Genomic DNA, 26733 nt, shown 5'->3' with positions numbered 1-26733 from the left:
AAGTAAAAGTAAATTGTATATCATGTGGGGATGCAGGCTTGTCATGGGGAAAAGGGGTCTTCATAATAGTGGTTACCTCTAGAAAGAAGGAGCATATAGATAGTGGAACAGTACAGATAATATTCTGGTTCTTTTTTAAAGTATTTTATTTAAACACATCAATTCAGAATAAACACTTTTGAAATAGTCCTCACATAGCAGTAACTGTTTTCATCTGAATTTAGTGACAAATGGTAATAGTTGGCCCTTTAAGTGCCCAGCCCACTTCTACCTTGAAGCTGCCTCTGATCTTATCAGCAGGGAATGATTTTTTTTGTTTGTTTTTTGGTGCTTTTTTGTTTGTTTTTATTTGTTGCTACTGGGGATTGGACCCAGGGACACTTTACCACTGAGCTGCATCATCAGCTCTTTTTCACTTTTTGTTTTGAAACATAAGGGCCTTGTTAAGTTGTTGAGGCTGGCCTTAAACTTGGATCCTCCTGTCTCAGCCTCCAGTCACTGTGATTACAGGTCTGCATCACTGTGCCTGGTATGAATGACATTTTCTTGCATAGAATTTTTGTAAATAAAACTTGGCTTTAACCTGTTCTGTGTTAATTTTTTTCAAATATTTTTATTAGTTGTTGATGAATATTTATTCATTTTTATGTGGTGCTGAGAATCGAACCCAGTGCCTTACACATACTAGACAAGTGCTCTACCACTGAGCCACAATCCCAGTCCTGTTCTGTGTTACTTTTAACATTTTTTGTTTGTTTGTTTGTTTTGGTACTAAGGATTGAACCCACTGAGCCACATCTCCGGCCTTTTTTTATATTTTATTTAGAGACAGAGTCTCCCTGTGTTGCTAAGAGCTTTGTTAAGTTCCTGGGGGCTGGCTTTGAACTCATGATCCTTCTGCCTCAGTCTTCTGAGCAACTGGGATTACTGGCATGCACCAGCACGCCACCTTTAACATATCTTTTATTGCTATTACTGATGTACATGCACTAACATCCTGTGTCAGTTCCTTGAAGAACCTTTTCACTCTCCTTAGGGAGGCTGTAATTCTTAAATTGTGGTCTTTGACAAACATTGATAACAAATATTACATGCATCAAACAATGATTGTTTTAAAGATAAATTCATGAATCTCACACAAATATAAAATCAATACATGCCAAATTTTTATAAGGGAATCAGGAAGGTGGAACCATTTCAAGGGGTGCTTGCTTCTAAGTAATAACACATGTAAATAGTTAGGAATGCTGAAATGAATTAACAAATATTTGCAAAATTGGTCAACATCCAAGGGCAATAGTCAGTTATATCCCACTGGACATAATTCATTGGCATTGTTCAGGTCAAGAATTTGTGTTATTTCTGAAAAAAGAAAGAATTTGTGTTATTACTGGACCTCAGCAGCGTATAAGGGCCAAAATGATGCACTGAACCCAGGATTCTTAGTGATCTTTTTTGCCCATTTCAAAGTTTTTCCACAGTTTTTTCTGACTCATGTAAACGTCAGTGTGCATCAAATATTACATTAAAATAGAGGATAAAACGCCGCTGGCTCTTTGCGGTTCCAAAATCCATGGATATTTGTCACCGCCTGCAGCAACAACTTGCACGGGTCTTATGGGTGGTGGAGTGGAAACTGAGGCACTTCTATCTTTCTCTTTAGTGCACTGCTTTCTTGCTTGTTTACTTATAGAGGATAGAGGAAATGAGGTTTACTTGCTTTGAGAGGAGAGAGAGAGAGAGACTTTGCTTAAGAGAGACCTTGAGAGAAGGACAGGCTTTGCTTAGAGCTTAGAGGAAGAGATTTGCTACGCCTTAAAGTCCTGCATCCTGTGAACTAAGGGTACGTCCACCCAAGGTGCCCTAGTGAAGTGTCTCAGTTCTCCATTCCGCGATCTGCCTTCCGCCGCTGCCCCCACTCGCTGCTGTGTTCTTTCTTCTGGCTTTTCTGCTAATGGCTGCTGTGGCGTGTCTTCTCTGGCTACTGCCGCGCTGCGTGTCTTCTGCTACTGCTTTTCTTCTGCTAATGGCTGCTGTAGCGTGTTTTTCCCTCTGGCTGCTTCTAATGACTGCTGTGTTTCTCTGTCTCGCTCCGCCTATGCTTATATCACCTCCAGGAGGCGGAGAGCAGGGCCACGCCTCTTTCGCAAAGATTAGGTGAGACGCGCTGAGCAGGCAGTTAGTGTTCGAGAACACATGTGCACACGTGTGCGTGGACGAGAAAATCACCTGAGTGTGCTTATGTCAATTAACCTCCTCGCTGCCGATGTGATCAACATGGCACAGCCCCCAACATAAAATAAGTTCTGTGTTTCTCTTTCACATTGTTTGTTGAGGGGATATGGGCAACGGTCCTTTCCTGAGAATGGCATCAGATTTGAAGGAAGGGTTGCTTTGATTGTATTTTCTTAGATGGGAGAGAATTGTGTGTGTCGGCTCTGGGAAAGGAGTCAGAGGGGAGCGACTGGGAGCAGAGGCAGCAGTGGTGTTTGGAAGGAGGCAGTAGGGATGCGCATTCAGAATTGCAGTTCAGATTTGGAAAAAAGAGAAAGGGATTCTCCTCTGAGATTGCAAGAAGTCAGAAAGATCCAGGCTGTAGGTCATTGGAAGACAGGGAGGGGAAATATTTCAAGAAGGTGACTTAAAAGATACTGTAAAGAGTTACTCAGGGAAAATGAATGGGGCAAAGATGAGTGAAAGGATTGCCATGCCTGCCTGTTACCTTGCATTCAATGCCACCTGCAGTCACAACAGTAAGAGGATTCTCTAAGAGTGCAAGGTAGAGCAACTGCCTTAAACAAGTTTATGATATTGAGCAGATGAGGAAATTTAAACAGCTGAAGAGATTATGTGGCCATAAAAGTTATTAAGTGAATAGTATAGATAATGCATAAGTTTATAATAGAATACAGTCTTTTTTCAACACTGTGGATTGAACCTGTGGGTATTCTACTACTGAGCTACATCCCCAGCCCTTTTGTTTTTTTGTTTTGAGACCTGGTCTAAGTTGCCTAGGCTGACCATGAACTTGCAATCCTCCTACCTCACTCTCCTGAGTAGTGGGATTTAGAGTCATGCACCACCATATCCAGTTCAGTATGTAGTTTTTTAAAAACCTAGGCTACAAGTGAAACTTCTGAGATCAAACTCTGTAACTAACAAGTTGCATGGCATTAGACATGTTCTTCATCTGTTAAAAACTAAACAAGTTCTAAATGTATTTCTTGAAATCTGTGAGAAAACTAGAGAATGACTGATAGTAAGATTTTGAATGGGCAGAAATGTGTCTAAAAAACATTCAAGGTGGGGGAGGAAAACTGGGCTTATTTAAAAGGCATTAGGTATGTAATTTTGTTTGCATTTACCCTGGGAGTTTGTGAAAATGAATGGAAAGGTAAAGTAGGGAAATATATTTTTTTTCTCTTTAGCTCTAGTATTTTATACATTTTACATTTGCATGATAAACTCTTAGGAAATACTTTTAGTGAGTGACCTTCCATGTTTGGGATTAGTAAAATCAAATTATTTTGGGAAATGTATTATTTTATTTATTTAGTTGCAGGTGGACACAATTCCTTTTTTTTTTTTTTTTTTTTTTTTTTTTTTTTTTTTTTTTTTAATGTGGTGCTGAGGATCAAACCCAGGGCCCTCACATGTGCTAGGTGAGCATTGCTACCACTGAGCCACAAACCCAGCCCAGTGTATTATTTTTATTGGTAGAGAAAACAGAGAAAGGTAGGCAAGTTCATTTGTAGTTGCATAAACACTTTCAGAAATCCAACTGTTGATCTTTAAAATTAAGGTATTTCTACCTGATGGAGACAATTTTCAATGTGGTTAAGACCCAGTTGATAATAGTAATCAACTCAAGGTGGAGGTATAAGACTGATACTAAATAACTTCCCTATGCAAGGCACTGACTAGGATGACCAAGGTAACTTCTTTAGACCATATGGAAACTTGGAAAATAGGTAAATGTTGTGTCAATGTAGAAATAGATTCGGAGACTGAAGTGACTTTCTCTACCACACACCTTAGTCACAGGCAGAGCCCATTCAGGAGCTCAGTTTCTTTCCATTAAGTCCCATACATGATGGAGTTTTAGTTTTTAGTTGCAACCTGAAACCATACATAAAAAAGGTGTCATAGGAAGACATTTATGATGAACACATTATTTGCATGTCTGACTCCGACTTTATGGACATACAGGGCATAGCAGCCCTGTTGTTGATATATTAATACCAATAGATTCTAAATGTGGCATGTATTGAAATCTGCTGGTAAATGAGCTACTCGCCCCCATGCTTTGTCATGCTCTTCCACACTATAAGTAGAAACACTGATTTGTCTAAAATATTGTTTCAGGTATCTATTTGTCAGATTTAACATACATTGATTCAGCATACCCATCAACTGGCAGCATTCTAGAAAATGAGCAAAGATCAAATTTAATGAATAATATCCTTCGAATAATTTCTGATTTACAGCAGTCCTGTGAGTATGGTAAGTTTTGGGGGTAGGGGGGTGCGGGGAGCCAAGCCATTACCGGGCCGTGATTCTGTTGATGCACTGACACATTGATGGCCACTTTTCATGCGGCAGGGTGCATCAGTTTTTCTCATCTGCAGGGATGCTTTACCTCTGAGCTACATCCCAGTCCTTTTTAAGATTGTGCTTAAGGAATTGGAAGAATTCAGTGTTTAAATTTTCCATTTGATCTTTTATTCTTCTGCTATTTCATAGTAACTTTGTTAACAAAGCACAGGGGTTACTCTAGCCCATTATGAAAGTTCACAAAATTATTTTCTATTGTCTTCATTGCATTTGCTCTCTGAAATCTGTTAGGGAAGTAGTTGTTATGTTTTTCAGTTAGGAAAGTAGCTGAGACCATTGTTCCTGATAACAGTTGACTACCTTCTTGAGTCAGATATTGAGTAAACAACCAATTTTTGTCCAAGATATATTTTATGGAATGACAAATAACAAACTAAGTTACCCCAAATGATTAGAAAAGAGGGTTTAAAAAATTTGAATGTTTTCATTTTGATAGGGAGTAAAATTAGATTTTCATATAGTTTTTATGGTATTAAAAATAATAAGGGGCCAGGTACAGTGGTGTACACCTATAATCCCAGTGGCTCAGGAGGCTGAGGCACTCTTGAGGGTCAAGTGTTCAAAACCAGCCTGAGCAAAAGTGCAATGCTAAGCAACTCAGTGAGACCCTGTCTAAATAAAATACAAAATAGGGCTGGGGATGTGGCTCAGTGGCCAAGTGCCCCTGAGTTCAATCCCCAGTACCCCAAAAAATAATAATAATAATGAGGGGCTGAGGCTGTAGCTCAGTGGTGGAACACTTGCCTAGCACATATAAGGTACTGGGGGTTTGATCCTTAGCACCACATAAAATAAATAAATAAAATAAAGGCATTCTGTCCATATACAACTACAAAAAAATTTTTTTAAATAATGGGTTTACATTATTTAATTTAAATATGTTTTAAAGCTAACTTTACATATGTCCACCTATACTTTTTTAAGAAAACCTTAAAAGCTTTCTAAAAGTGATAGTGGGTGAGGGGGGGGGTAGTAGGATCTTACTGAAATTGAAATAATCCTTTCCTCTGTTCTTACTTGAAATTTATAATGGAAGTGGGAAACATTTATAAATGGGAGCCAAGTTTTTTTTTTTTTAATGATTTTTTTTTTTTAGTTGTCGATGGACCTTTATTTTATTTATTTATATGTGGTATTGAGAATGGAGCCCAGTGCCTCACACATGCTAGGCAAGCACTATAGCACTGAGCCACAACCCCAACATGAGAGCCAAGTTTTTTAAAAAGAAAAATAACTGTCTTCACTTCTTATATTGAGTTGAGGCATATATGTAAATCTCAGTGAAGTTTCTGATTATTTTCCATGAAATTTCTCAAACGTGGGACTTTGTAACTGGAGCCGTTTTGTCATTTTAAAAACATCTGTATAAGCAGTGTGCAACAACAGCTTTCTAAATTATCTTCAGTTTTATTTTAAATAAAGTTTATCTCAGTTTTGCCCTTCTAGAGTTAATATTAATTTTGGTGCCTTATGGACTTAGTTTTCCTTCAGTTATTTTTCTCAGCTTAACTTTGAAAGTTCTGGTTAAGCTACCCTTTATCTGATATATGTGCCCTTTTGCCTAGATATTCCCATATTGCCTCATGTCCAAAAATACCTGAACTCTGTTCAATATATAGAGGAACTACAAAAGTTTGTGGAAGACGATAATTACAAGTAAGTTGGATCTTCAAAATGGGTTTGTACTTTGTCCTGTCCTCCATGCTTCCATCCCCATCTATTTAAACATCTAAATCCCATATTGTGTACAAATGCCTAATCTAGTGGTACGTTAATGTGGTAAGGATGCTTACATTTCTTTCATTTTAATCACTTGGTATAATTGAACCAATATACAAATACCTGATTGTTCCTTTATTTAAAAGGATTTTATCTTTCTCAGGTTGCAGAGGACTGAGGTTTGACAATTCAGATTTTGAATTTCTTCCTTTCACTATCTTAATCATTCAATCTTTATGGAAATTGAGTTTTTAATAGAAAAATTAAACAGTCTACAAACTAGAAAAATCGCTCCTTTTTAATGGTTATTTTTGGACACATCTTTGAGCTTGTTTCCAGTTTTCGTGGATTGAGAGAGATTATTGAACCTTCTTACCTCCAGACTATTGATGAATTGCCCCGGTATTGCACTGCTTATTCTTTTCTCTCTATCATAGCAAGTCCTTGATGCCTGCTCCTTTCTCCTTACCATCCAGTGTTTCTCAAGGATAGAAATTTTTAAATTGCTATCCCTTTTCAGTGATACTGCTTTACATCATAGCTGCTGGTTTTCTCAGAGGGTGAAGGATTAAGAGCTTATTTCTCTAGAGGCTTCTCATTTTTCTTTTAGCTTCATTTCCTCATTTGTTAACCTAGAGAAATATATTTTGTTTATTTATTTTTTGCCTGGCTCCTTTTTTCTTCTTTAATTTTTCAATAGAGGCAGGATCCATCTATGTTACTGGGGCTGCTTCTAAATTCCTGGCCTCGAGATCCTCCTGCGTCCTGAGCGGGACTGCAAGGGCATATCACTATGCCCAGCCTTTTTCTTCATTTCGTTGTTCTAGTTGTTTCCAAGCTTTCAAATTGAATTTTTTGCCTTCCCCCTTATATTCTAAAAATTCTGTACAACAGAATTAGTCCCATTGAAAGACTGAAATTCTAGAAGACAGCTAGAAATTAGCTTTTCTCCAAATATAAACATTAAGCTCTGGATTTATATTAAAAGTTTCATTAATGCTCAGAAACACCTTTATTGCCAACTCCCCCCACCCATACACACACCATATGATACTAACATTTTATATCCCTATATCAATTTTTATTTTATAAAAGACTTATATAGTAACTCATTTGAAAACATATGAGGTCAGCTTTTAAATCTGGAGTTGTTTTGCAGATCTGTTGCCCTAGGTTGTGAGTTTCTTGAGTTCAATCATCTGTGTCTTTTATTTACTATTATTTTTTCCATCTCTTTTTAGTAACTAATATAGAAATTGTACCTAATAAACACTTAACAGTTTGTCCAGTGAGCTGTAGAACAGTTGTCTTGAAACTCAAAATTTGAGTATCTATTAAAATTTTTTTCATCTGGCTCAAGAAACCACTAGATTTTTAAAAAGTGGAAGTGGAAGTGAATTGTAAGAAAATTTTGCACAATTATAAAGATGATAAATTTTTACTGACAACAGTTAAAGTGTATTGTTTATTGAAGTTAGTTTTTATTTTGTTGGAAAGATAAACTTAGCTATTGGCACTATTAAGTAGTTCTGACTCCCCATATACCTTCATTTTTATAGGAAGACTGATGCTGTTATGTTAACTTTTGTCTTCATGAGTGGCCAGAACCAAAACAGCCTTCTCATTAGGTGAATTTAACAAATATTGATTAAGCATTTGCTGTGGTCTGATTATTATGCTAATTGCTGGATTATAAAAATAAATAGAATATTGTTCTTGCCCTCGAGAAGCTCAGTCTAATGCATCTAACACAGATGATTTCAGAACACTGAAATAGTCCTATAGTAGAGCTGTGCCCAGAATGCTATGGAAGCATAGGTGAGGGTACACCTAACCCAGCTCTGAGGGAAAAGTAGAGAGAAGAGAAACATGAACAGCTGCAGGAGACAGTGTCACCTGAGGTTGCACCTTAACAGGTGAGTGGGAACCCAGGGAGGGACAGGACAGCATTCCAGGGATAGAATGAGCAGATGAACGGAACAGGAAACGGCTTAGGGAACTCAGGTCATTTGGTGGTGTTGGGGCATCATATGAAAGACTGGAGAGAGGTAGTTTGTTTTTCTGAGAATGCAGTTATATTGCATCAGCCTACTTATTAAATGTTGAGAGTTAAAGAATTTTAAGAGCCATTAAAATTAGTTAAAAATTATTTTACAATGAAGTATATTTAAATAAAAATGACTTCATTTATCTAAAGACCTCTATTTTTTGCAGCCTCATTTAAATAGCCTGTATAAGTATACAAATGACAAACGTATCTTTTAATCAGGGTGAAAATCTGTTGTTTAATTTTAATACCAAACTATCTTTTCTTGGTGAATTAGCACCACTTCCTTTATAGTGCTTTGATGATGATACAAGCACCAGAGTAGCAATCACTGCTGTGCTCTTTTAAGATGCTTCTGCTTTTTATACAGCTATCATTTTTCAGCTTCTACAGAGAGCAGTGTGATGCACCCAGTAAGCTCCCTTCTTGTTCTTTCTGTTTGGGCGCTGCGTTAGGAAATCGTGGTTATTTTGTTTACTTCTCGTCTTTCTCTCACTGTACTATAAGCTTCCGAGGACAGGAACACCACATCTGCCTTCTCCCTTTTACATAACAGTGCTCAGCACAGTGCCTAACTCAAAGCAGGTGTTCAGTAAATATTTGTCAGATGAGTAAATACAGTATAGTTGGTACTTTTTTTGTTTGTAGTAAACATAAAAGGAGCAGAGTGTTCCAATTAATCATTTATCTTGTTAATACCTTCATTTTACATTGTCAAATATTTGGAATGTAATCATTTAATTCCATCCCAAGTTATCAAGGAAATAATTACTTAAAATAAGAAGGTACATTAGATTTGTTTATCATTATGAATGCCACTTGTATTTATAATCTAATTGAAAATTCTAGTCAGTAAAATGCTAAATGGTCTTTATTAGTCTTCTGATTCTTAGTAATATTAGACTCAATTTATCATACCAAAGCATTTTCTACCACTGCTTTGGTATTGTTCCCAAAGTTGCCTCCACTGATAGAAATCATAGCTTCTTTTGCTGTGAAACTCAAAACTAGATATATTATTCTAAGTAGAACTTAAAGACTAAAAGAAACTTTATGTAACAGGGATTTACTAGGAATTTCACAAACAGCCTTTTTCTTTATATAGGTCTTTTTTTAAAAATATTTTTTAGTTGTCAATGGACACACACCTTTATTTTTTTATTTATTTATTTTTATGTGGTGCTGAGGATTGAACCTACTGCCTCTCACATGCTAGGCAAGCTCTCTACCACTGAGCTACAACCACAACCCTGTATAAGTCTTTCTTCTGATAAGTTGTATTAATTGGTTCGTAGGATGGTTAGTTTGGAATAAGGTGTTTTTGAAAATTTTGGTTTTAAGAGTCAAACCAATAACATCCAGTAAAGATGCTAGAAATAATTTGCATCTTACATTAAATACTCTATGTGAAGATTCCTAATTTGGTGGCACCTTTGGGATAGTTGGGGAGACGTTTGTGTATTTAAATATAACATTTCAGTGTTTTTCCCCTCACTAATATTTCCTGGAATGATCGTAAGATCAGCTTTGGATGAAAGAGATAGGGGGCTTAACATCTTAATTAAGGATTTCTCTGGAATAAAAATATGTAACTCAGTTTTATAAAAACATTTTTAGTTTTTTATGAGAAAATATGTGACTTCCATGTTACTTTGTCAGATGTTGATCATTCCCTGTGTTGTCTTTTTAAAATTCAGGCTCTCACTGAAGATAGAACCAGGGACAAGCACGCCTCGTTCTGCTGCTTCCAGGGAAGACTTGGTCGGTTAGTGTGTTGCTTTCTGTCTTTACCACATAATGATCAGAGTACCTAATAAGAAAGAATAGACCCCAACACAGATAAATACTTAACAATCTTGTAATACCCGGGAAAAAATGGTTTGGGCATTAAAATGCATCAGTTTTGTCAGGTTTTTTTTCTTGTTGTTTCATTTTTTTATTAAAAAGTTGCTTATGATTTGTCAGTAACATACAAATAAATGTTGCATAATCAAGAAAAACATACAACAGAAAAAAAATAGGTAAGAATTTATGAATATTCATTTTTTTAATTATTTTTAAGAATGCAATGGCATAGCCAATGAGGGCTGACTACACTAGAAATTTTCTCTGGTCTTAAGTGGAAAATTCTACAAATTGTGAATAATTACAGGAGTCAGTTTTAGTGGATTTTTTTTTTTTTTTTTTAAGTTTACTTGAATACTGGGCCAGGTACTCAAATACAAAAATCAGACCTGTTGCCTTACAATAGGGATATTATTGGTATACCACAAATAATTTTTTTAATTTTTTTTTTTAGTTTTCAATGGACCTTTATTTATTTATTTATATGTGGTGCTGATAATTGAACCCAGTGCCTCACACGTGTCAGGCAAGCACTCCACCACTGAGCTACAACCCAGTCCCCCACAAATAATATTTTTGAACATTAAAACTACTCATTATTAAGAAATAATTAATAAGTGCAGTGTGTGTGTGTGTGTGCGCACGCGCGCTGTTCTGGTTGTTGAACTCAGAGCCTTACACTTCCTAGGCAGGCATTCCACCACTGAGCTGTATCTTCAACCTGATAAGCACCTTTTCAAAAATTGCCAGTGCAGTTCTGTTGTATATTGCAGTGCTTTCTGTTGTATATTCTAAGAATGTTTGAAGTACCATCTAAATGATGTGAAGAAGGAAACAAGCTGTGACAGTATCCAGGGGAGAGCACATTCAGTTTGATCTCTTAAATTTGCTTCTTTTAATTCCTTTATTAAAAAATTTTATTCATGAATTGTAGTTATATTTAATAGCAGGTTCATTAGCCATATTTGAATGTACGCGTAACAATTTGCTTAGTCTCCTTCCCCAGGACCTTCCTTTTCCCTTTCCTCCTCTCTCCACCTGATCTACACACTCTTCTCATCTCCCTTGTATTATTTTTTTTTATTCCCTTTAATTCTTAAAGTGATATTTTGCAAATCTGTGCAAATTCTGAGTTGTTTTTTATTCCCATAAACTTGAGCAAAGTGTCATGAAGGTATAAATTCTAACTCAAGTGCATTCTAAGAGGAATCTGAAACCATGAGTATAGAATCAATGTTTAAAATTAAAAGCACTGAACCTAGGACTCAAAATCTGGGTATTTAGTACAGATTTTGTCCGCGCAATAAGATTCTGAGCTGATCTGGTTCTGCTGCTTGCAGTGGGGGGGATATTTGCATTCCCTCTACTTAGTGCAAGTAAGATGAAAACTAATGGATTTTTGTATGGTTTGTGATTCCATGTTTTAGGATTTGGAAAATAACTATTTCTCATGTTCAAGTCAATATAGAACTAACATTAATATCATCTTAAAAGTTAAATCTCTTTTTTATACCAAGGGATTAAAAATAAAGTAATTCTTTGAAACCATTTGAAAACTTCTCCCCTTCTCTCTTTTAATTGAACCCATAGGTCCTGAAGTAGGAGCATCGCCCCAGAGTGGGAGGAAAAGTATAGCTGCTGAGGGAGCCTTGCTGCCACAGACACCCCCTTCCCCCCGGAACCTGATTCCACACGGACACAGGAAGTGCCACAGCTTGGGTTATAAGTCAGCATTCTTTACCTTATCTTTGTTTCTTAAGTTATTTATAGTTGAATTTATTTCCTATTTATTAGTTGAACAGATTACAATGTCCTTGCATAGGTTTTGGGTTTTTGTTTGTTTTGGGGTTTTTTTATAACACTAGTCTTTCTGATAAATAAAACATCTTGTTTGTCTAAAAGAATTTATTTCTTCCATTACCTGAGTTTGGAATTGATCTGTCCTCGACAGCCCCTACATACTTGAGAGATGAGCGAACATTGCAAAGAGCCATCATAAATAAAGTTGAGATAGCAGCATACCATTAAATCATAACCTTTATATCAAGACAGTCTTGTTTTGTCTTAACTGAAATAAGTAATTTAGGTCTAAAAAATTACTCTATACACAAAGGTAAAGTGATTTTTTCTTTGACTTCATTAGTTTTGCGATACTGTTTTCCCAAAAAGGGGACCATGTTCACCTTTGTCATAGTTTTTGTGAAAATTTAAAAAATGTTCTCTAGAACTAATAAACAATTTAATGTACCGTTGGTTCAAGATGGAATTAAAGTATGCTCTAGTTATATAGGTAAATATAGATTTCCTGAAAAGAAATTTTTCCCTAAACTGTTAATTTGTAGCTTTTGTGGTAAAAAAATCTTGTGTGTTCATTACTATGAGAGTTCAGAAATAAGTTCAGGATAATGGGTAAGTGTTTTATATCCTGAATCTTTTCATAAAAGGATCTTTTATATCCTGAATTAGTAACCTAGTAAAAGTGATGAAAATATTTCTCTTTGTTTCCAGTTTCATTCATAAAATGAATACAGCAGAATTTAAGAGTGCAACGTTCCCAAATGCAGGGCCAAGACATCTGTTAGATGATAGTGTCATGGAGCCCCATGCACCGTCTCGAGGCCAAGCTGAAAGTTCTACTCTTTCTAGTGGAATATCAATAGGTGAGAAATAGTTCTCTGAAAGGTTTCCAACTTGTATGAAATGAGAAATTAAATAGCTGGAATAAAATTCATTAACACTACCACAAGTAGAGAAAAATTGATTAAAAAAAAAAGTAACAATTACATACAGGATAAAGGCAATATAATTTGTGATGGTTTTTAAAGTGCTGATATTTTTTTTATTCCCAAAGAGGAAACATTTGGACACCGGTGGGAAAATAACATAGACTGGCTAGATTGGTGAACTGCAAGCAATTTGGGTTTGGGAATGAAGGCAAGGGTGAAAACAAGATGCTTCCAAGTTATTTGAATTAAGCAACTACTTAGAAGGTGGTGCTCTTACTAAGGTAGAGAGGACTGAAAGAGCAATCATTTGTGGGCAGTGAGGTGCTTGGGTGGCTGATTTGGGGGAATCAAGAATGACTTAGGACAGGTTTAGGCCCCATAGTGTTAGACTGTCAAATATACAAATCTGCAGGGGTAATGTCATTTCTGGTGACAGAAGTATGAGAGTTAGCATTTGTTCAGTATTTCAGGCCATAAAACTAGTTGAGTTCACCCAGGGAGAGCATAAATAAGAACATTCTCACATTTAGAGATTTAGTTAAAAAAAATTTTTTTTTTTTTAATGAAAAATGAACTGTCAAAGGAAACTGTGAAGGGAAGACCATTGAAGCAGGGGAAAAACCAGAGTGGTATCTCAAAATCTCAGTGTCTCACGGAAGAGGCAGCTGCTAAATGTAGCAAATATCCAAAGCAAAAAGGAGAACTAAGCTGGTGATGACAGTCAGCTTTCTGTCACCATACAAATACTTGAGATAGATTGACTTCTAAAGAGAAAGGTATATTTTGACTCGCAGCGTTGGAGGTTTTGGTCCATGATTGATTGACCCTGTGGTGTTGTTGCCTGCAGCAAGGCAGCACATGATGGCAGAAACAAGTCTGCAAAGCAAAACCACTCACCTCAGGGCCAGAAAGTAAGAGAGACCTGGGTCCATACCCGCCCTGCAGGGCATGCCCCCCAGTGACCTGAAGACCTCCCATTAGTTCCCATCTCCTAAAGGCTATACCACCTCCCAATAATGCCTAATGGGACCAAGACTTAACATGTACCTCTTAGGACATTCTAGTTCAAAGTATAGCACATGAGAAAGGGGACTTGACCAGGGGGATTCAGCAAGATACAGGCATTGATAACCTAGATGAGAACTTCTTCATAGAATTACGGAGGCAAAGCCCTGGTTGGGGTAGATTTGAAAATGAGAGATGAGGAAACAGCTGTTCTGAAGGACCCCAGGAAATGGGGTCCACATTGGAAAGTGATGTGAGGTTAATAGAAGGTTTGGTTTGTTTTTATTTCCTAAACATCTGTTTATCTTCTGAATCCTCTAACTGAACATTCTTTTTTCTTAATTAGAAAACAATACCCATGCTATGGTGTTTCTATTTTAAAAAAGAAATAAAAGAGGAAAATGTCTTTCTCTCTGATTAGCTACCAGGTTGCTCGAGGGCTCAGCCTGTTATTGTTAATATGATCATCTCATTATTCATGAAAAGCCAATAGAGAGATGCAGACAGAGATTCATTTTCTTGAACATCATGACTTCCTTAGCCCTTCAAAGTTCCAAGCTCTGAAAGGAAATTGCTTCAGAACTCTCCAGCACCATTCACCAGTTGTTTATCCAATGTTCTCCTTTTGATAAATGCATCTTATTAAATGAAAAAAGTTTTTTAATAAAAAACGATTTGTCACCTGAAATATATCTTTATTAATGTTGTGAGTTTCTCATGTGTAAATAGCAACCTCAAACTAAGAAATAATACACAAAATACTCTTGAAGGAAAAAAGAACTTTTTTCTAGTTAAAAGCTAGAATTCAGCATGCCACATAAAGCAAAAATTAATTTTCAAAATTATACCTCTCAGGTACATACTTGGCCTTTTGTCCCATCATCAGTATTACAGTGATAATTATTCTCTAGTTTATTTGTAGCTTTTGCTTTCCTTAGATGTTCTTTTGGTTACTGCAAGATAATTATCTAGCTATTTCATTCAGTTGTACAGAGCATCTCTTTGGAGACTGTTGTCCTTAAGACTCTCTCTTTTGCTTTTGTGGGATTTTTTCTTTTTTTAATTCCAAGACTATAAATAACAAAAAAACATTGCATTATTTTTTGTAAATTAAAGTTACATGGTCATTTGCCTTCTAAAAATTTTGTTTTTTAAAACTAAAGCTTTAGCTTTAACATGAAAGGGAATAAGTCTGTTACCATAATAGGTATTAGTAGGCATACAAAAGAATGGAGTTTTTAGCTGTAAATTTTATATGCAACAATAATCTATACCAGTGTTGGGACAACAGTAATCTCAAACCTTCTCTAATGTGGCGTATGTGTCCTGGGTAACCTAAATAGTCTTGCTTAACTAAGGGAGACTGATCCACTCTGATCTTCATTCTTCTGGAAAAGCTTACATTTTCTACAAATAAGCCATATTGATTATGTTTAAAATTTTTCAATCTTGACTACATAATGCTACAAATCAAAAGATAATCTATTGGTAGAGTGCTTGCCTCATATGCTCAAGGCCCTGGGCTCAATCCCCAGCACCACAGAAAAATAATAATTAAATAAACACATTAAAAAAAAAAAGATAATCTGCAAGATCCCACCATCACCACAACTATGTTCCCTCTGGTTCTCATTTGAGCCACACAATATAGAAATTTGTCCATTGACCATTATCTCAGTTCATCCAAAGGTGGTACATAATTAACACATGCCAAATATATAGTTGATAGTTCACAGCTTAAGAGTTTACGTTTCTTGTGGAACCCTGCTTGTAAAAGTTGGACCAACTACCCAACTTGACATATCAATCATCTTAACTAAATAGAACCAAAATTAAGATTACTTTTAAATCAATCTAATCTATTGTGGTTTCTTCAAATTCATTTCCCTTCAGGTTTTTTCCATATTAAGTTTTCTGTTTGAAGACCATTTTAACAGATATTCTGGCTGAAAAGGAAAATTTTACATTGTTATAGCACCAATTTTTTGTTTTTATTTTTAGTTTAGCAGTTTTATTTTTAGTTTTGAAGGCTGTTATCTTCAGCCTTGTTTCTAAAGACAAATGAATTTCATTAAACTTTTTAATCCTTTGGGTAGTATGAGTTTTAATATAAAAGGAAACAAGTGTGTCATGAACTTCTTAGGATTTCATAATTATATTAGTCCTAACTTATGACAAACAAAAATTTTTTCCTCTGCATTCTCTGATGTAGACAAATTATTTCTTAACATAATGTATTTGAGCTATAAGTAGGAATGCAAAAATGAACCATGCTATTTTGTTATTTTAGGTAGTCTTGTCAACTGTATTCCAATAGATTACAAAATAAACCTAGCAGGTATAGTAGTAGAATAAAGAATTAATATGTGGATGTTCACCCACGATGTGATTATTGTTTTATAAGCACAGAGAATTTATTTTCTAAATGTAAAATCCAAGCTGGAAAAACAATTCTGATGTTTGAATAATAGAATAACTTTTGATTTTAGGTAGTAGTGATGGTTCTGAACTAAGTGAAGAGACCTCATGGCCTGCTTTTGAAAGGTAAAAGAAAATGCCCGGTTGAACTGCTTTGAATTTATTTAGTTTCTTAAAGGATATGATACTAACAATATCCCTAAAGGACTATCTAAGTTTCCTGTTAGTGAAAGAAATTAGAAGTTGATATTTAAGTCTGAAATTATAAGTAATGAAAATGATTAGCTTTTCATAGTTTTACATGTTTATTTGGTATCTTTATACATATTGGAATATTAAATACATTTAAAATTATAACAAATTTTTTATTATAATTTTTTTAATAAAATTTCAATAATCAATTATAGTTATTATATAGATTCTTATAAATATTATATAGTTACTTATAGATTCAAAAAATAAAATTATTTCCTTAATTAAGTCTAGGTAATTTTAAGTAATACTAAGGCATTTAGTGTAATGGTCAACTTCATTCACTTGGTCAAGGGCACAGTGAATTGGTAAATTTTAAATTGTACTATAAGTAAAGCAGCTTGAAGTTTGAATTCAAAATTTAGAGAGGACAGAGTCTATATATTATCGAATACCGAATCCTGTCAACTGTGCTCTCTTCCCCTTGTTGCTTTAAACTGTAAAAATTCATCTCTGTGGAGCAAATATATTGTTTTGAACTTTAAATACAAGGTCTCCCTGAGAATGTAGCCAGATAGTTCAGTAGTTCAGGATTCTTACACATCTCTGACCATGTCAATACTACCATTCTCACATTTGACTCTTGACCAAATAATTGTTCTATTTTGTATATAAACTAAGCAGCTAAGTTTCTCAGCAACATTTAGATTGTATGTTACTTTCATAGGAAAACTGTAGTTGAAAATATTTAACTCCCTATCAGTCTCTTTTTAATAGGAAACAATTTAAATTAAATTAAATTTGAATCAGTTAATTTCAAGCTTGTTATTTGGAAAATTAGTTCCTTATTCCTGATGAAACTTCATAAAGATTTCTCATTATTATGTGATTAAGATTTTACTTACAAGCTCTATATATTTCAAAATATTTGTTGATCCTTTCTTTCCTAATTATCAGTGTTTCCAAGTTTTGTTCTCTTTGGGGAAGTGTTAACAATTTGTTTTTATGTATTGTTTCTCTTCCAACCTTTACTTTCATTCTCTAAATTTGGGTTTGTCTGAAATGGCAAAAACACGAGAGTTGGCATGCTCTCTAAATTTGCACAAATTGTCTTTCCCTCTAGAAAGAGCATAATACCATCAGATCTTGATTATAGAGTGTATCGTAATTTTTAGGTAAAAAGTACTGATGAAGATAGGCTTGGTGGTGCACACCTCTAATCCCAGCGGCTCAGGAGGCTGAGGCAGGAGGATCAAGAGTCAAAGTCAACCTCAGCAACTTAGTGAGGCACTGAGGAAGTTAGTGAAAACCTGGCTGTAGATAAAATACAAAAAAAATGAGCTGGGGATGAAGTATTGAATAAGAAAATCATTTCTTAAAAGATTGCTTGAGTTGTAAGTGAGTAACCCAGGTGATGGTGTGTTAATAAACCCTTCTCATCCCAGCAGGTTACCTATGAAGACAGTATTTAATGGTGTTACCTTCACATTTCAAAACAGTTTTCTTATCCAGTAAATGTTTTGCTTTGCAAAAAGTGCAGCTTAAGAAACCTATAATTGTGACAGTTTTAACCCATTTTGTCCCATTGTCCCAGATGTTAAACACCTATGGAATCTTAAATATAGTATATAATACATTGCATAATTATATTATAATAACAATAAGAATATAATTAGATTATAATAACATATGTGATCGAGATTGATTTCCAACATTGTTTAATGCACTTGTATCAATTTCAGTGAAATTGGGAAAACTTGGAACTTAATGGGTTAAGTTAAATCAGTGGCTTTTGGAATAGTTTGTAACAGTAAATGGATGCTGTCCACAAGATTCAGTCATGAAATAATAAAAAGTGAATGTAGAACTAAGATTTAAAGTATTGTCTGTGGATAGTGAACTTGAAAATAGTACTCTGAATTTTAGAATCATTTTCTTCTTATTTCCTACAGAGACATCAAATATGTTGTTGCTTAAGTTACTAAAACAGTGTCTTTGTTTTAAATATAATTTATCAATAGTGCTGCATATAGCTTTTCCCAGGTAGAGCAGTATCAGTGTTTCAATGTGTTTGTGTTTATTTCCTTTGTTAATTGTGAGGTGCCATTTGGGGTAAATATTAACTCATCCCATTCTTAACCATTTATTGACTTTGTCAATTGGTGTAGAACTAAAATAATGCCTATATTTATTCCTCAGTTTGTCTCCTTTATTTTTTCTTTGATTTACTATCAAAAATAAAGAGGTTTTCCTATTAGTTTTAAGTTTACAAGCCACATTGCTTTTAGGTGTCTTCATAGGGACATGTAATAAATGTGAATTATTTATATAAATCTGGGCATCATATTTAAACTGGAATCCAAGAAGTAGAATAGAAATAAGGTTTTATGAGACATTGTTCAGGTTTTTATATTTGGCTATTTTTAATTCTTTTGACAGATTTGTGAAAGTAAGTGTGTATATAAATGTATAGTTATGTACTAAACACTAGTATTTCTAGAGTCAATAAAAGAAATTTTTTTGAAAAACATTCTGCATGCTTTAAAAAAGAAAGGACAGATCCACATTCTGTCCTCTTGCAAGATTTAAAAAGCCATATTACACGAACAAACTATTATACTATTCTAGATGGTGATGATTATGTGAATGAAAGTATATGTAATACATACAATTTATAATGGAATCCAACAGGAACAGATTATACCATTCTCTCGGCCCGGTGACAAGAGTGGCACGAAATGGCTATCGAAGCCACGTGAAGGCCAGCAGGTACAATTCCCCTGTACCTAGGGGTCACAGAACTCCCCTCTGGTGTTGGTGATTGGCATACATGGGTGTGGTCTGACATTATTTCTGTTTTCTCAACTAATTGGTTTTAACACTCAACAAATTGCCCATGAAAACTTTCTTTTCAAGATTGAATGTAGAGATAAATTTGAACCATTCTTTCTGATCCACAGTGCTAATTGCTAAAACTTGAATCTTTATGTCACATTTTCTAAATTGCTTCCAAGTTGATAACCTTTTAACTGCACAGGTCTTTCTAATGCTGCTAGCTATTGGATGAGAAATAAAAAAAAATCTGCTTGTTATTCTTAAGCTGTGATCAAAGCATTTACTTTGCTAATAATTTTACATTTGGTTTGTCTTTTTTAAGAACTTTTTTTTTTTTCAGATAAACCACAGAACCTGAATTTAGACACAAATGCTTCACTAAGTACTATTTGTGTATTTCAACTCATATTCATTGATTTCTTCATTTAGTTAACTGAGCCTCTTTCTGCACCATATTTGCTATAGAAGCATCTAAGGATGGTGGTACATTGGTTGGGATGTGAGAGATAGTGATGGGTAATCAGTCAATTCAGAATGCAGCAGGATAGCAAGCTTTAGGTCAATTCTGTGGTGTCTAATCTCCTTGTGTACATATTTCTTGAATATAAATAGCTCTAGCCTGAAATTTCTGCTGGTTGCTAGGTTTTTAAGTCACTTTGAAGACACCTAAATAATCATAAATTAATAAACTGGAAAACTTACGTTTTCTTTGCTGTCGTAGTAATTCTGCATCTCAAATCACCAGTGACGTTTTTATCGGTGTGTATGTTTTAATTGATTCATGTAGAAATCATTCTTACTTTATGTGTAGTATCTTAAATCAATTGAGGAAAGATATTTAAATGTTGGATTATTTTATGAAAAGGAAATTTTGAGTTGGGGTTATTCTTTTCTTGGAGAGCTGTTAGACCAAAAACCACTTATGCATTGGCAACATTTAAATGTCATTAAAAGCACATATCTGTAATCCCAGTGACCCAGGAGGCTGAGATGAAAGGATTGCAAGTTTGACACCAGCCTGGCAACTTAGCTAGACTGTGTCTCAAAAAAAAAAAAAGATCAGCTCAGTGGTAGAGTGCCCCTGGGTTCAGTCCCCAATATGATCGATTGATTGATCAATAGATAGATAGTCATTTAAATTTATCGTGGAAACCAGTTTTTTAAAATGTGATTTTGCCTTTATTTTATCCATTTATTTAGGAATTAAGCATGCATTTTCTCTTTTTTCCTTTTTTTTTTTTTTTTTTTGAGCTTCTGCTCTTTTCATTTTCAGTTTTATCTATTTAAAAACTTCTAACAAATAGAGTCCTCCTCTTTCTTACCAGGACTTACAGTTTCTAATCAGCAAAATAAAGTTGCAACAGTGATGCAGTGTAGCATGATGAGAAGAAAAAAATCTTAAGTTCTTAAAGTGATCTTTATTAAAGTGAATTCCTGCATTCTTTCTCAATTATATTGTTCAAATATGTAATTGTGTGTGTGTGTTTAGCCATTTGCTGACTTCAGTAACTTCTTAATTAACTTTTGTGGCAACTTACAAATTTTGGATTAATAACCCTTTAAAATTTTGTTCTCTTGACTCTGAGTTAAGCAGCAAAGTTTTTAGAACAATTGTGTTTTACTTAAGTACCTACTAAATGACTACTATAGACAAAAGCTCTTACTTGTTCTCTTTTTCATTTCATTATTACAGTTCTGCAGAGTCAGAAGATTTGGCAGTACATTTATATCCAGGAGCTGTTACTATTCAAGGTGTTCTCAGGAGAAAAACTTTGTTAAAAGAAGGCAAAAAGCCTACGGTAAGATTTCATTGTATTCTGTTTTAACAAACCTCTAAACATGTGCAAATGCATAAAATCCTAAGAGGTACTAAACAATTGAAAAAGAACCAGATAGACTTGAAGTAAACTAAAATACTCATTTTCCTCACTATGTTTCTTAACATCTGTCTAGCAGATTTCAGGTTACTTCTGTGTTAAGTGTGCTTAAATCAAGATACTACTGTACTTCTCTTTATCTCCTAGTATAATTCTTACACAAAACTTTCTTAGAAAACTCTGCAAGTGGGCGGGGGAGATAGTTCAGTTGGTAGAGTGCTTGCCTCACAAGCACAAGGCCCTGGGTTCAATCCCCAGCACCACAAAAAAGAAAAAAAACTATGCAAGTAAATCATTGAGAAGTACTGGAGTAATATGTTTGGGAAAATAGAATATAGTAACAACTGTAAAAAATGGAAATTGACCAATTTTATTTCATCGGTTTATTTGAATCTCTTTAATGCAGTCTTGTTTTCTTACAAAATATAACTCAGATGGTAATTGTTCTCCAAACTATAACTAGAGTGAGGAAAAGAAATTTGTTCCTTCCCAACATCAGCACAGTAGTAGAAAGAAAAAGAGCTCTTTTTCTTTTCTCAGATAACATTGTAGTTTATCTAATTTGAAATATAAAATCTTGGATTCATTAAAAGCTTTTGAAAATATAAAGCCTTCTTCAAATATAAAAATGTTTTCCATCTAAATAATCTTATATCACTGCTTATATTGCAATCAGCCAGTACACAGAATCAGGAAGCTGCACTGAACCATCCAGTGAGTTCAGAATAGAGTGTCAGGTGAGGCCTTACTCTCTTGTGTGCCTGCAGCTAGAAATAGAGCAGTGAACAAGAAGAGGCACGGCGCCTGCCTTGCGGAGATTAGTTCCAGTGGGGAAAACAAAGTAAACTCATAATAAGACCATGGGTTGCAAAACGTGGTGTGGTAGGAAGGCATTTGAGCCAAGATCTATGGAGAAAGCGAGTAGCCTTGTGAAGTTAAATCTAGAGACAAGAGAACCTGTGTGGTTGAAGCCCTGAAAGACAGGAGCTGAGGAGATAAAGTCAGACTGAAGTTGCTTGATGATGTGTATTATATGGAAATGAAGATAACTTTTGGATTTGGGGACTGATGAAGGTGGATGTTGGGAACATTTTTTGAAATGAGGGGGCCAAATAATTCTTGGCCAGGTTCAGTGTAACATTTATTGAACATTCAAGTTGAACTGTCAGAGATGGTGACCAGAGATAAGAATGTGGAAGTCATTAGCTTACGAACAGATTTTGAGATATGTAACTAGATGAGATAGATCATCTATGAAGAGAGTATCACTGGGGAAGAAGGAAAAAACACTGATAGAACAGATAGGAAAAAATAAAGCAAGCTAGAACTCAGTGGCATCAAAAGTCTGCTGGAAGACTAAAGGAAAACAAAGGAACTCATCCCAGAAACCTGGTGGTTAAAATACTTGAAGCAGAAAAAGTGGTCAACTGGAAGGGACTAGATATAGAGCCAGGCCACAAAATTATAGGCCTACTTGCTAGGGTATTGACTGTGATAAGGACAAAGCCTTTGGTGATATATCAGCAATGAGTGACCTCATTGCTTCGTTTGGCCTAACAGCCAATGAAGTAGAAAATAGATGAAGTAGAAGTAGGGGCAGGGAATTGGACAATCCCGCAAGAAGTTATGCTGTAAAAGGAGCAGAGAAAATATATGGCGTCAAGAGGATAAAGGGATGGGAGAAAGGAGGGACTTTCAAGGTGGGAGTTCTGTTAAGACTCCTTTGTGTGATGATGGTGGAGGGAGAGAAATTGGGATGCAGCAGAGGGAGGTCTTACAGCAAAAGCAGACTTGAAAGTGAGGCTAGTGGGAATGAAGGGCATAAGAGGAGAGCTGAGTTTATTTTTACGTAGAATCAGGGTTAACTAGTCTGTTGTAGCAAGATCAAAGGCTGAATATATGGATCTACAAAACAGGCAGAAGGAATGTGAAGTAGTTCTCACCAGATTTCCTGTTTTTCTCCAGAAATGTGATGTGGTGGGAGGTGGCAGTTGGAATTTTGAGGAGATGGTGAAGAGTATGTTGACTGGATTGGGAAAAAGAAAATACTGTTCCATTTGAGATTGGCAATCCTAATTTTACCACTTGGCATAATCATGTTATTTCTTCAACAGTGTTCAGCTACTGTGATTTGGTGCCAAGCAGTCAAAGAGATGGATTTGACTAGAGTTAGGGTTTTATCAGGAGGAGAGGGGCTGTGCAATTAAAGTACTTGAAGGAACTGGATGCCGTGCTAGCTCATGGTGCTATAGCCTGCTTGAAGAAAGGGGAGGGAAGACACCTGTGGCGTCAGGGAGGCAGTGTCTGTACTAGACAGGAATCCTGAGGAGATCAAGAATTAACTGATGGCTGGGAATGTAGCTAAGTGGTAGAGCACCTGCCTGCATGCCCAGGGACCTGGGTTCAACCCCAGTACTGCCAAAAAATAAAAAAAAAATTTTAAAAATACGAGTGGGAGTAAGAGAGAGTATATTAGCTGAAAATGATAGCAATACTTGAGATAAAGATTTCAGAACCGCTGCAACTCAACTCTGCGCTGAGGACTTAAGTAGTTGAAGTGAAGAGTAGATCATGGTCACTAAGAAGGTAAAGAAACTGAGAAGCCATAATATTTTAATAGTATATTTGTGTGTTTTTCTCTCTAGGTAGCATCTTGGACAAAATATTGGGCAGCCTTGTGTGGAACACAACTTTTTTACTATGCTGCCAAATCTCTGAAGGCTACAGAAAGAAAACATGTAAGTATTCCTCTAAATTTTTAGCATTGTTTCACAGACCTCTCTTCATGGTTATAAAGAAAATAGACTTATTAGTTGGAAGAGTTTTTTGGTTTTCCCATGTTCTAACCCAGAAGTTCTTACACATACTCCTGGTGTGAGTACTGTAATGGAATTATTTTTACTTAGAACATTCCAAGGGAACATCTTGGAGTAACCTCTCTTAGTTGAAGTTTCTTTTTTGAATACCATTTTTCCATTACAAGTGTCAAAACTGCACATTACAGGGGCTGGGGTTGGGGCTCAGTGGTAGAGCACTTGCCTAGCAAATGTGAGGCACTGGGTTTGATCCTCAGCACCACATATAAATTAATAAAATAAAGGTCTGTCAACAACCTAAGAAATTATTTTAAAAAACAAAACCTGCACATTACAATATCTTGGCATGGAAGTTTCCTCACCTCTGAGATTATGGTTCAGTTATAGTCTCAGTTCCTCATGTATAAAATGTGAAACTCTAGGACCAGCATCTAAAGTTCTTTCCATCTCAGTCAGGGATACAGTGGTCTCCATTCTGTTCTCCTGTGCTTTGTGTCGCTTGGCAGAAGCTCCTCAGTGCTCTTTTCTCAGTGTAGAATCTTTTTGTAAATCTCTTTCGCGTGCTGTTCTGTTTTTATATGCTAGTGATAGTCTTTGAAAGGAAGACAGTTTGTCATGTTACGTAGATAAAATCCCTTTATTTCTAAATCATGTGTTTTGGGGAAGGGAAATTGCCTACTGAGGAAAGGCAAGCCACTAAAGAAAACTTAAATGCTTTTTCTACTTACACATTTTGCAAATGATACTGTGTAGCTCAGATGCTCTTTGTCCCCACGGTTTTAGCCCTGTAATCAAACCAAAAGTGTAGAAAAGGGCAGTTTGGGTTTAAGTGAATGTAGGAAGTGCCATGAGATCGCACCGCCTTCCTTACCAGCCATTCCCACTGCCTGCCGCTTTCCTGAACTTCGTGTCCTGCCTTTCTTTAGGGTGTTGTCATCTATGTCTCCCTCAACAGCACGTTGTGGGACTGTGTGTGCGGTGTGTTTTTGCTGGGCATTGAACCTGAGGCCTGGGCAAGCCAAGCCTGTGCTTCACCACTGGGTCACACCTGTTTATATGTGGTGCTGAGGATGGAACCCAGAGCCTCACAGCAAACGCTTTAGTCTGCCACTGAGCTCCAGCCCCAGCCCTTCAGATGGTTCTTGCATTGCGGTAAAGGGCTGAGTCAGTGATAACGGAGACCCATTCTGTGAAAGTATTTTGTGTTCCATTTTGAATGGTCAAATGTAGTTTAAAAATGAAAGCATACTCTTTATAAAAGCAGTTTTTAATGGAAGGGTATTCTTTGTCAGTAATACTAACTGTGCTGCATACCCTACAGACCCGCGCTGATGAGTCTCATGAGCACATTGTGCAGAGCCATTGTCTAGTACTCAGCATGCAGGGGGAGAAAAAAGGTTGTGCCCTTTGTCTTCAGATACAGAGCAGGTGGCACTTTGAGATACTTTCTTGGTTGAATTTCAGTTGGTTGACAATTATAAAGAAGTCGTTTTTCAAAAATAAAATGGGGTTTGGTTTTGCTTCCTTAGGTTTAATCAGAGGCCAAATTATAGAAGTTTTAACTGAATTTGTCATGTAATGTGTGCGCTAACATACATTTTCTATTTGACCTTGCTACTTATGCATACTAATATATACTAATCCATTATTATAGCTTCGGGTTAATTACATGGGATTTCTGATAATGCATATGAAATAATTTAAAAATTAGAGTGCAGTAGGTTGTGAGAAAATAAAATGAATGTGAAAAATAGACTCAATTCCTTACCTATTCAGAATAGGATAGAAGGCATAGAGACAGGTCTGCTATTCAGTATTAATTTGGGGATTAGGAGTGATGTGGCACAGAACTAAAAGCAATGAAGGAAAAAAGTTTTGAACTGTTTTCAAACAAAATTAAAACATTGTTGAATGAAAATGTCTGCTATAGATAAACAACAGATAAAGATAAAATTTGTAATGGGTATAGCACTGCTACATTATATTCTTGCCAAAGTATTTAACTGAATTTTATAAGGAAGCAATCAAATTCAGGGTGTGGGACATTGTATGAAACAACTGGCCTAGATTCTTTAAAAAAAAAAAAAAAATGGCAGGTAGAGGAGAGGTTAAGGGACAGTTGTTCTAGATTAAAAGATACTTGACAACTAATTGTAGTATGTGTTCTGGTTGAATCCTGGAGTTAAATACTTTAATGTTCTCTAAAATACTTTTTTTTTTTTTTTTTTTTTTTTGGGTCAATGGGGACCAAAGAATGCTTGGGGAAAATGGGAAGAATGAAGGGACTCTATTTTGTTCTGCCTCTGTTTTTTTAATGTTTATAAATGAAAGCATATTCATGTAAAAATAGTTTTTAGTGTTAGTGTATTATTAAAAAAAAAATTTACAGATATGTTTGAACCTATCACTTCATGGTAGTGAGTGAAGAAATATTGTTTGGTGTTTGGTTTTTTTGTGTGTGCGCATGCAGGTGTGTGTGTGTGTGGCGCTGGGGATTGAACCCAGGGCCTTGTGCTTGCTAGGCAAGCACTCTGCAAACTGAGCCAACAAACCCAGCCCAAATTTAATTTGGTTAAATTTTAAAAACCAACCAAATCTGCACTTGAAAAAAAACCTATAAAAAATACATATATATACAT

The 26733-nt window shown here is 35.6% G+C and overlaps 1 protein-coding gene across 4 annotated transcripts in view; it reads left to right on the top strand.

The window, feature by feature from the left end:
* RALGPS2 (Ral GEF with PH domain and SH3 binding motif 2) overlaps nt 1-26733 on the top strand; it is a 161999-nt gene that overhangs the window by 126340 nt on the left and 8926 nt on the right. For 3 of the 4 annotated variants that reach the window (XM_079105939.1, XM_079105938.1, XM_079105940.1), the window contains exons 9-17: nt 4366-4503; nt 6180-6270; nt 10078-10145; nt 11816-11951; nt 12734-12885; nt 16446-16500; nt 19258-19335; nt 21095-21200; nt 23924-24016. In XM_079105939.1, the coding sequence (XP_078962065.1) occupies nt 4366-4503; nt 6180-6270; nt 10078-10145; nt 11816-11951; nt 12734-12885; nt 16446-16500; nt 19258-19335; nt 21095-21200; nt 23924-24016 (917 nt within the window). The remainder of the gene's footprint in view (nt 1-4365; nt 4504-6179; nt 6271-10077; nt 10146-11815; nt 11952-12733; nt 12886-16445; nt 16501-19257; nt 19336-21094; nt 21201-23923; nt 24017-26733) is intronic. The other variant, XM_079105941.1, reaches the window with a different exon arrangement.

This window comes from Sciurus vulgaris (genome assembly GCF_902686455.1).
Source record: "Sciurus vulgaris genome assembly, chromosome: 12".
In the NCBI taxonomy this organism is placed as follows: Eukaryota; Metazoa; Chordata; class Mammalia; order Rodentia; family Sciuridae; genus Sciurus; species Sciurus vulgaris.
Note: the sequence above shows the minus strand (reverse complement) of the source record. Positions and strands in the feature narration are given on the sequence as shown.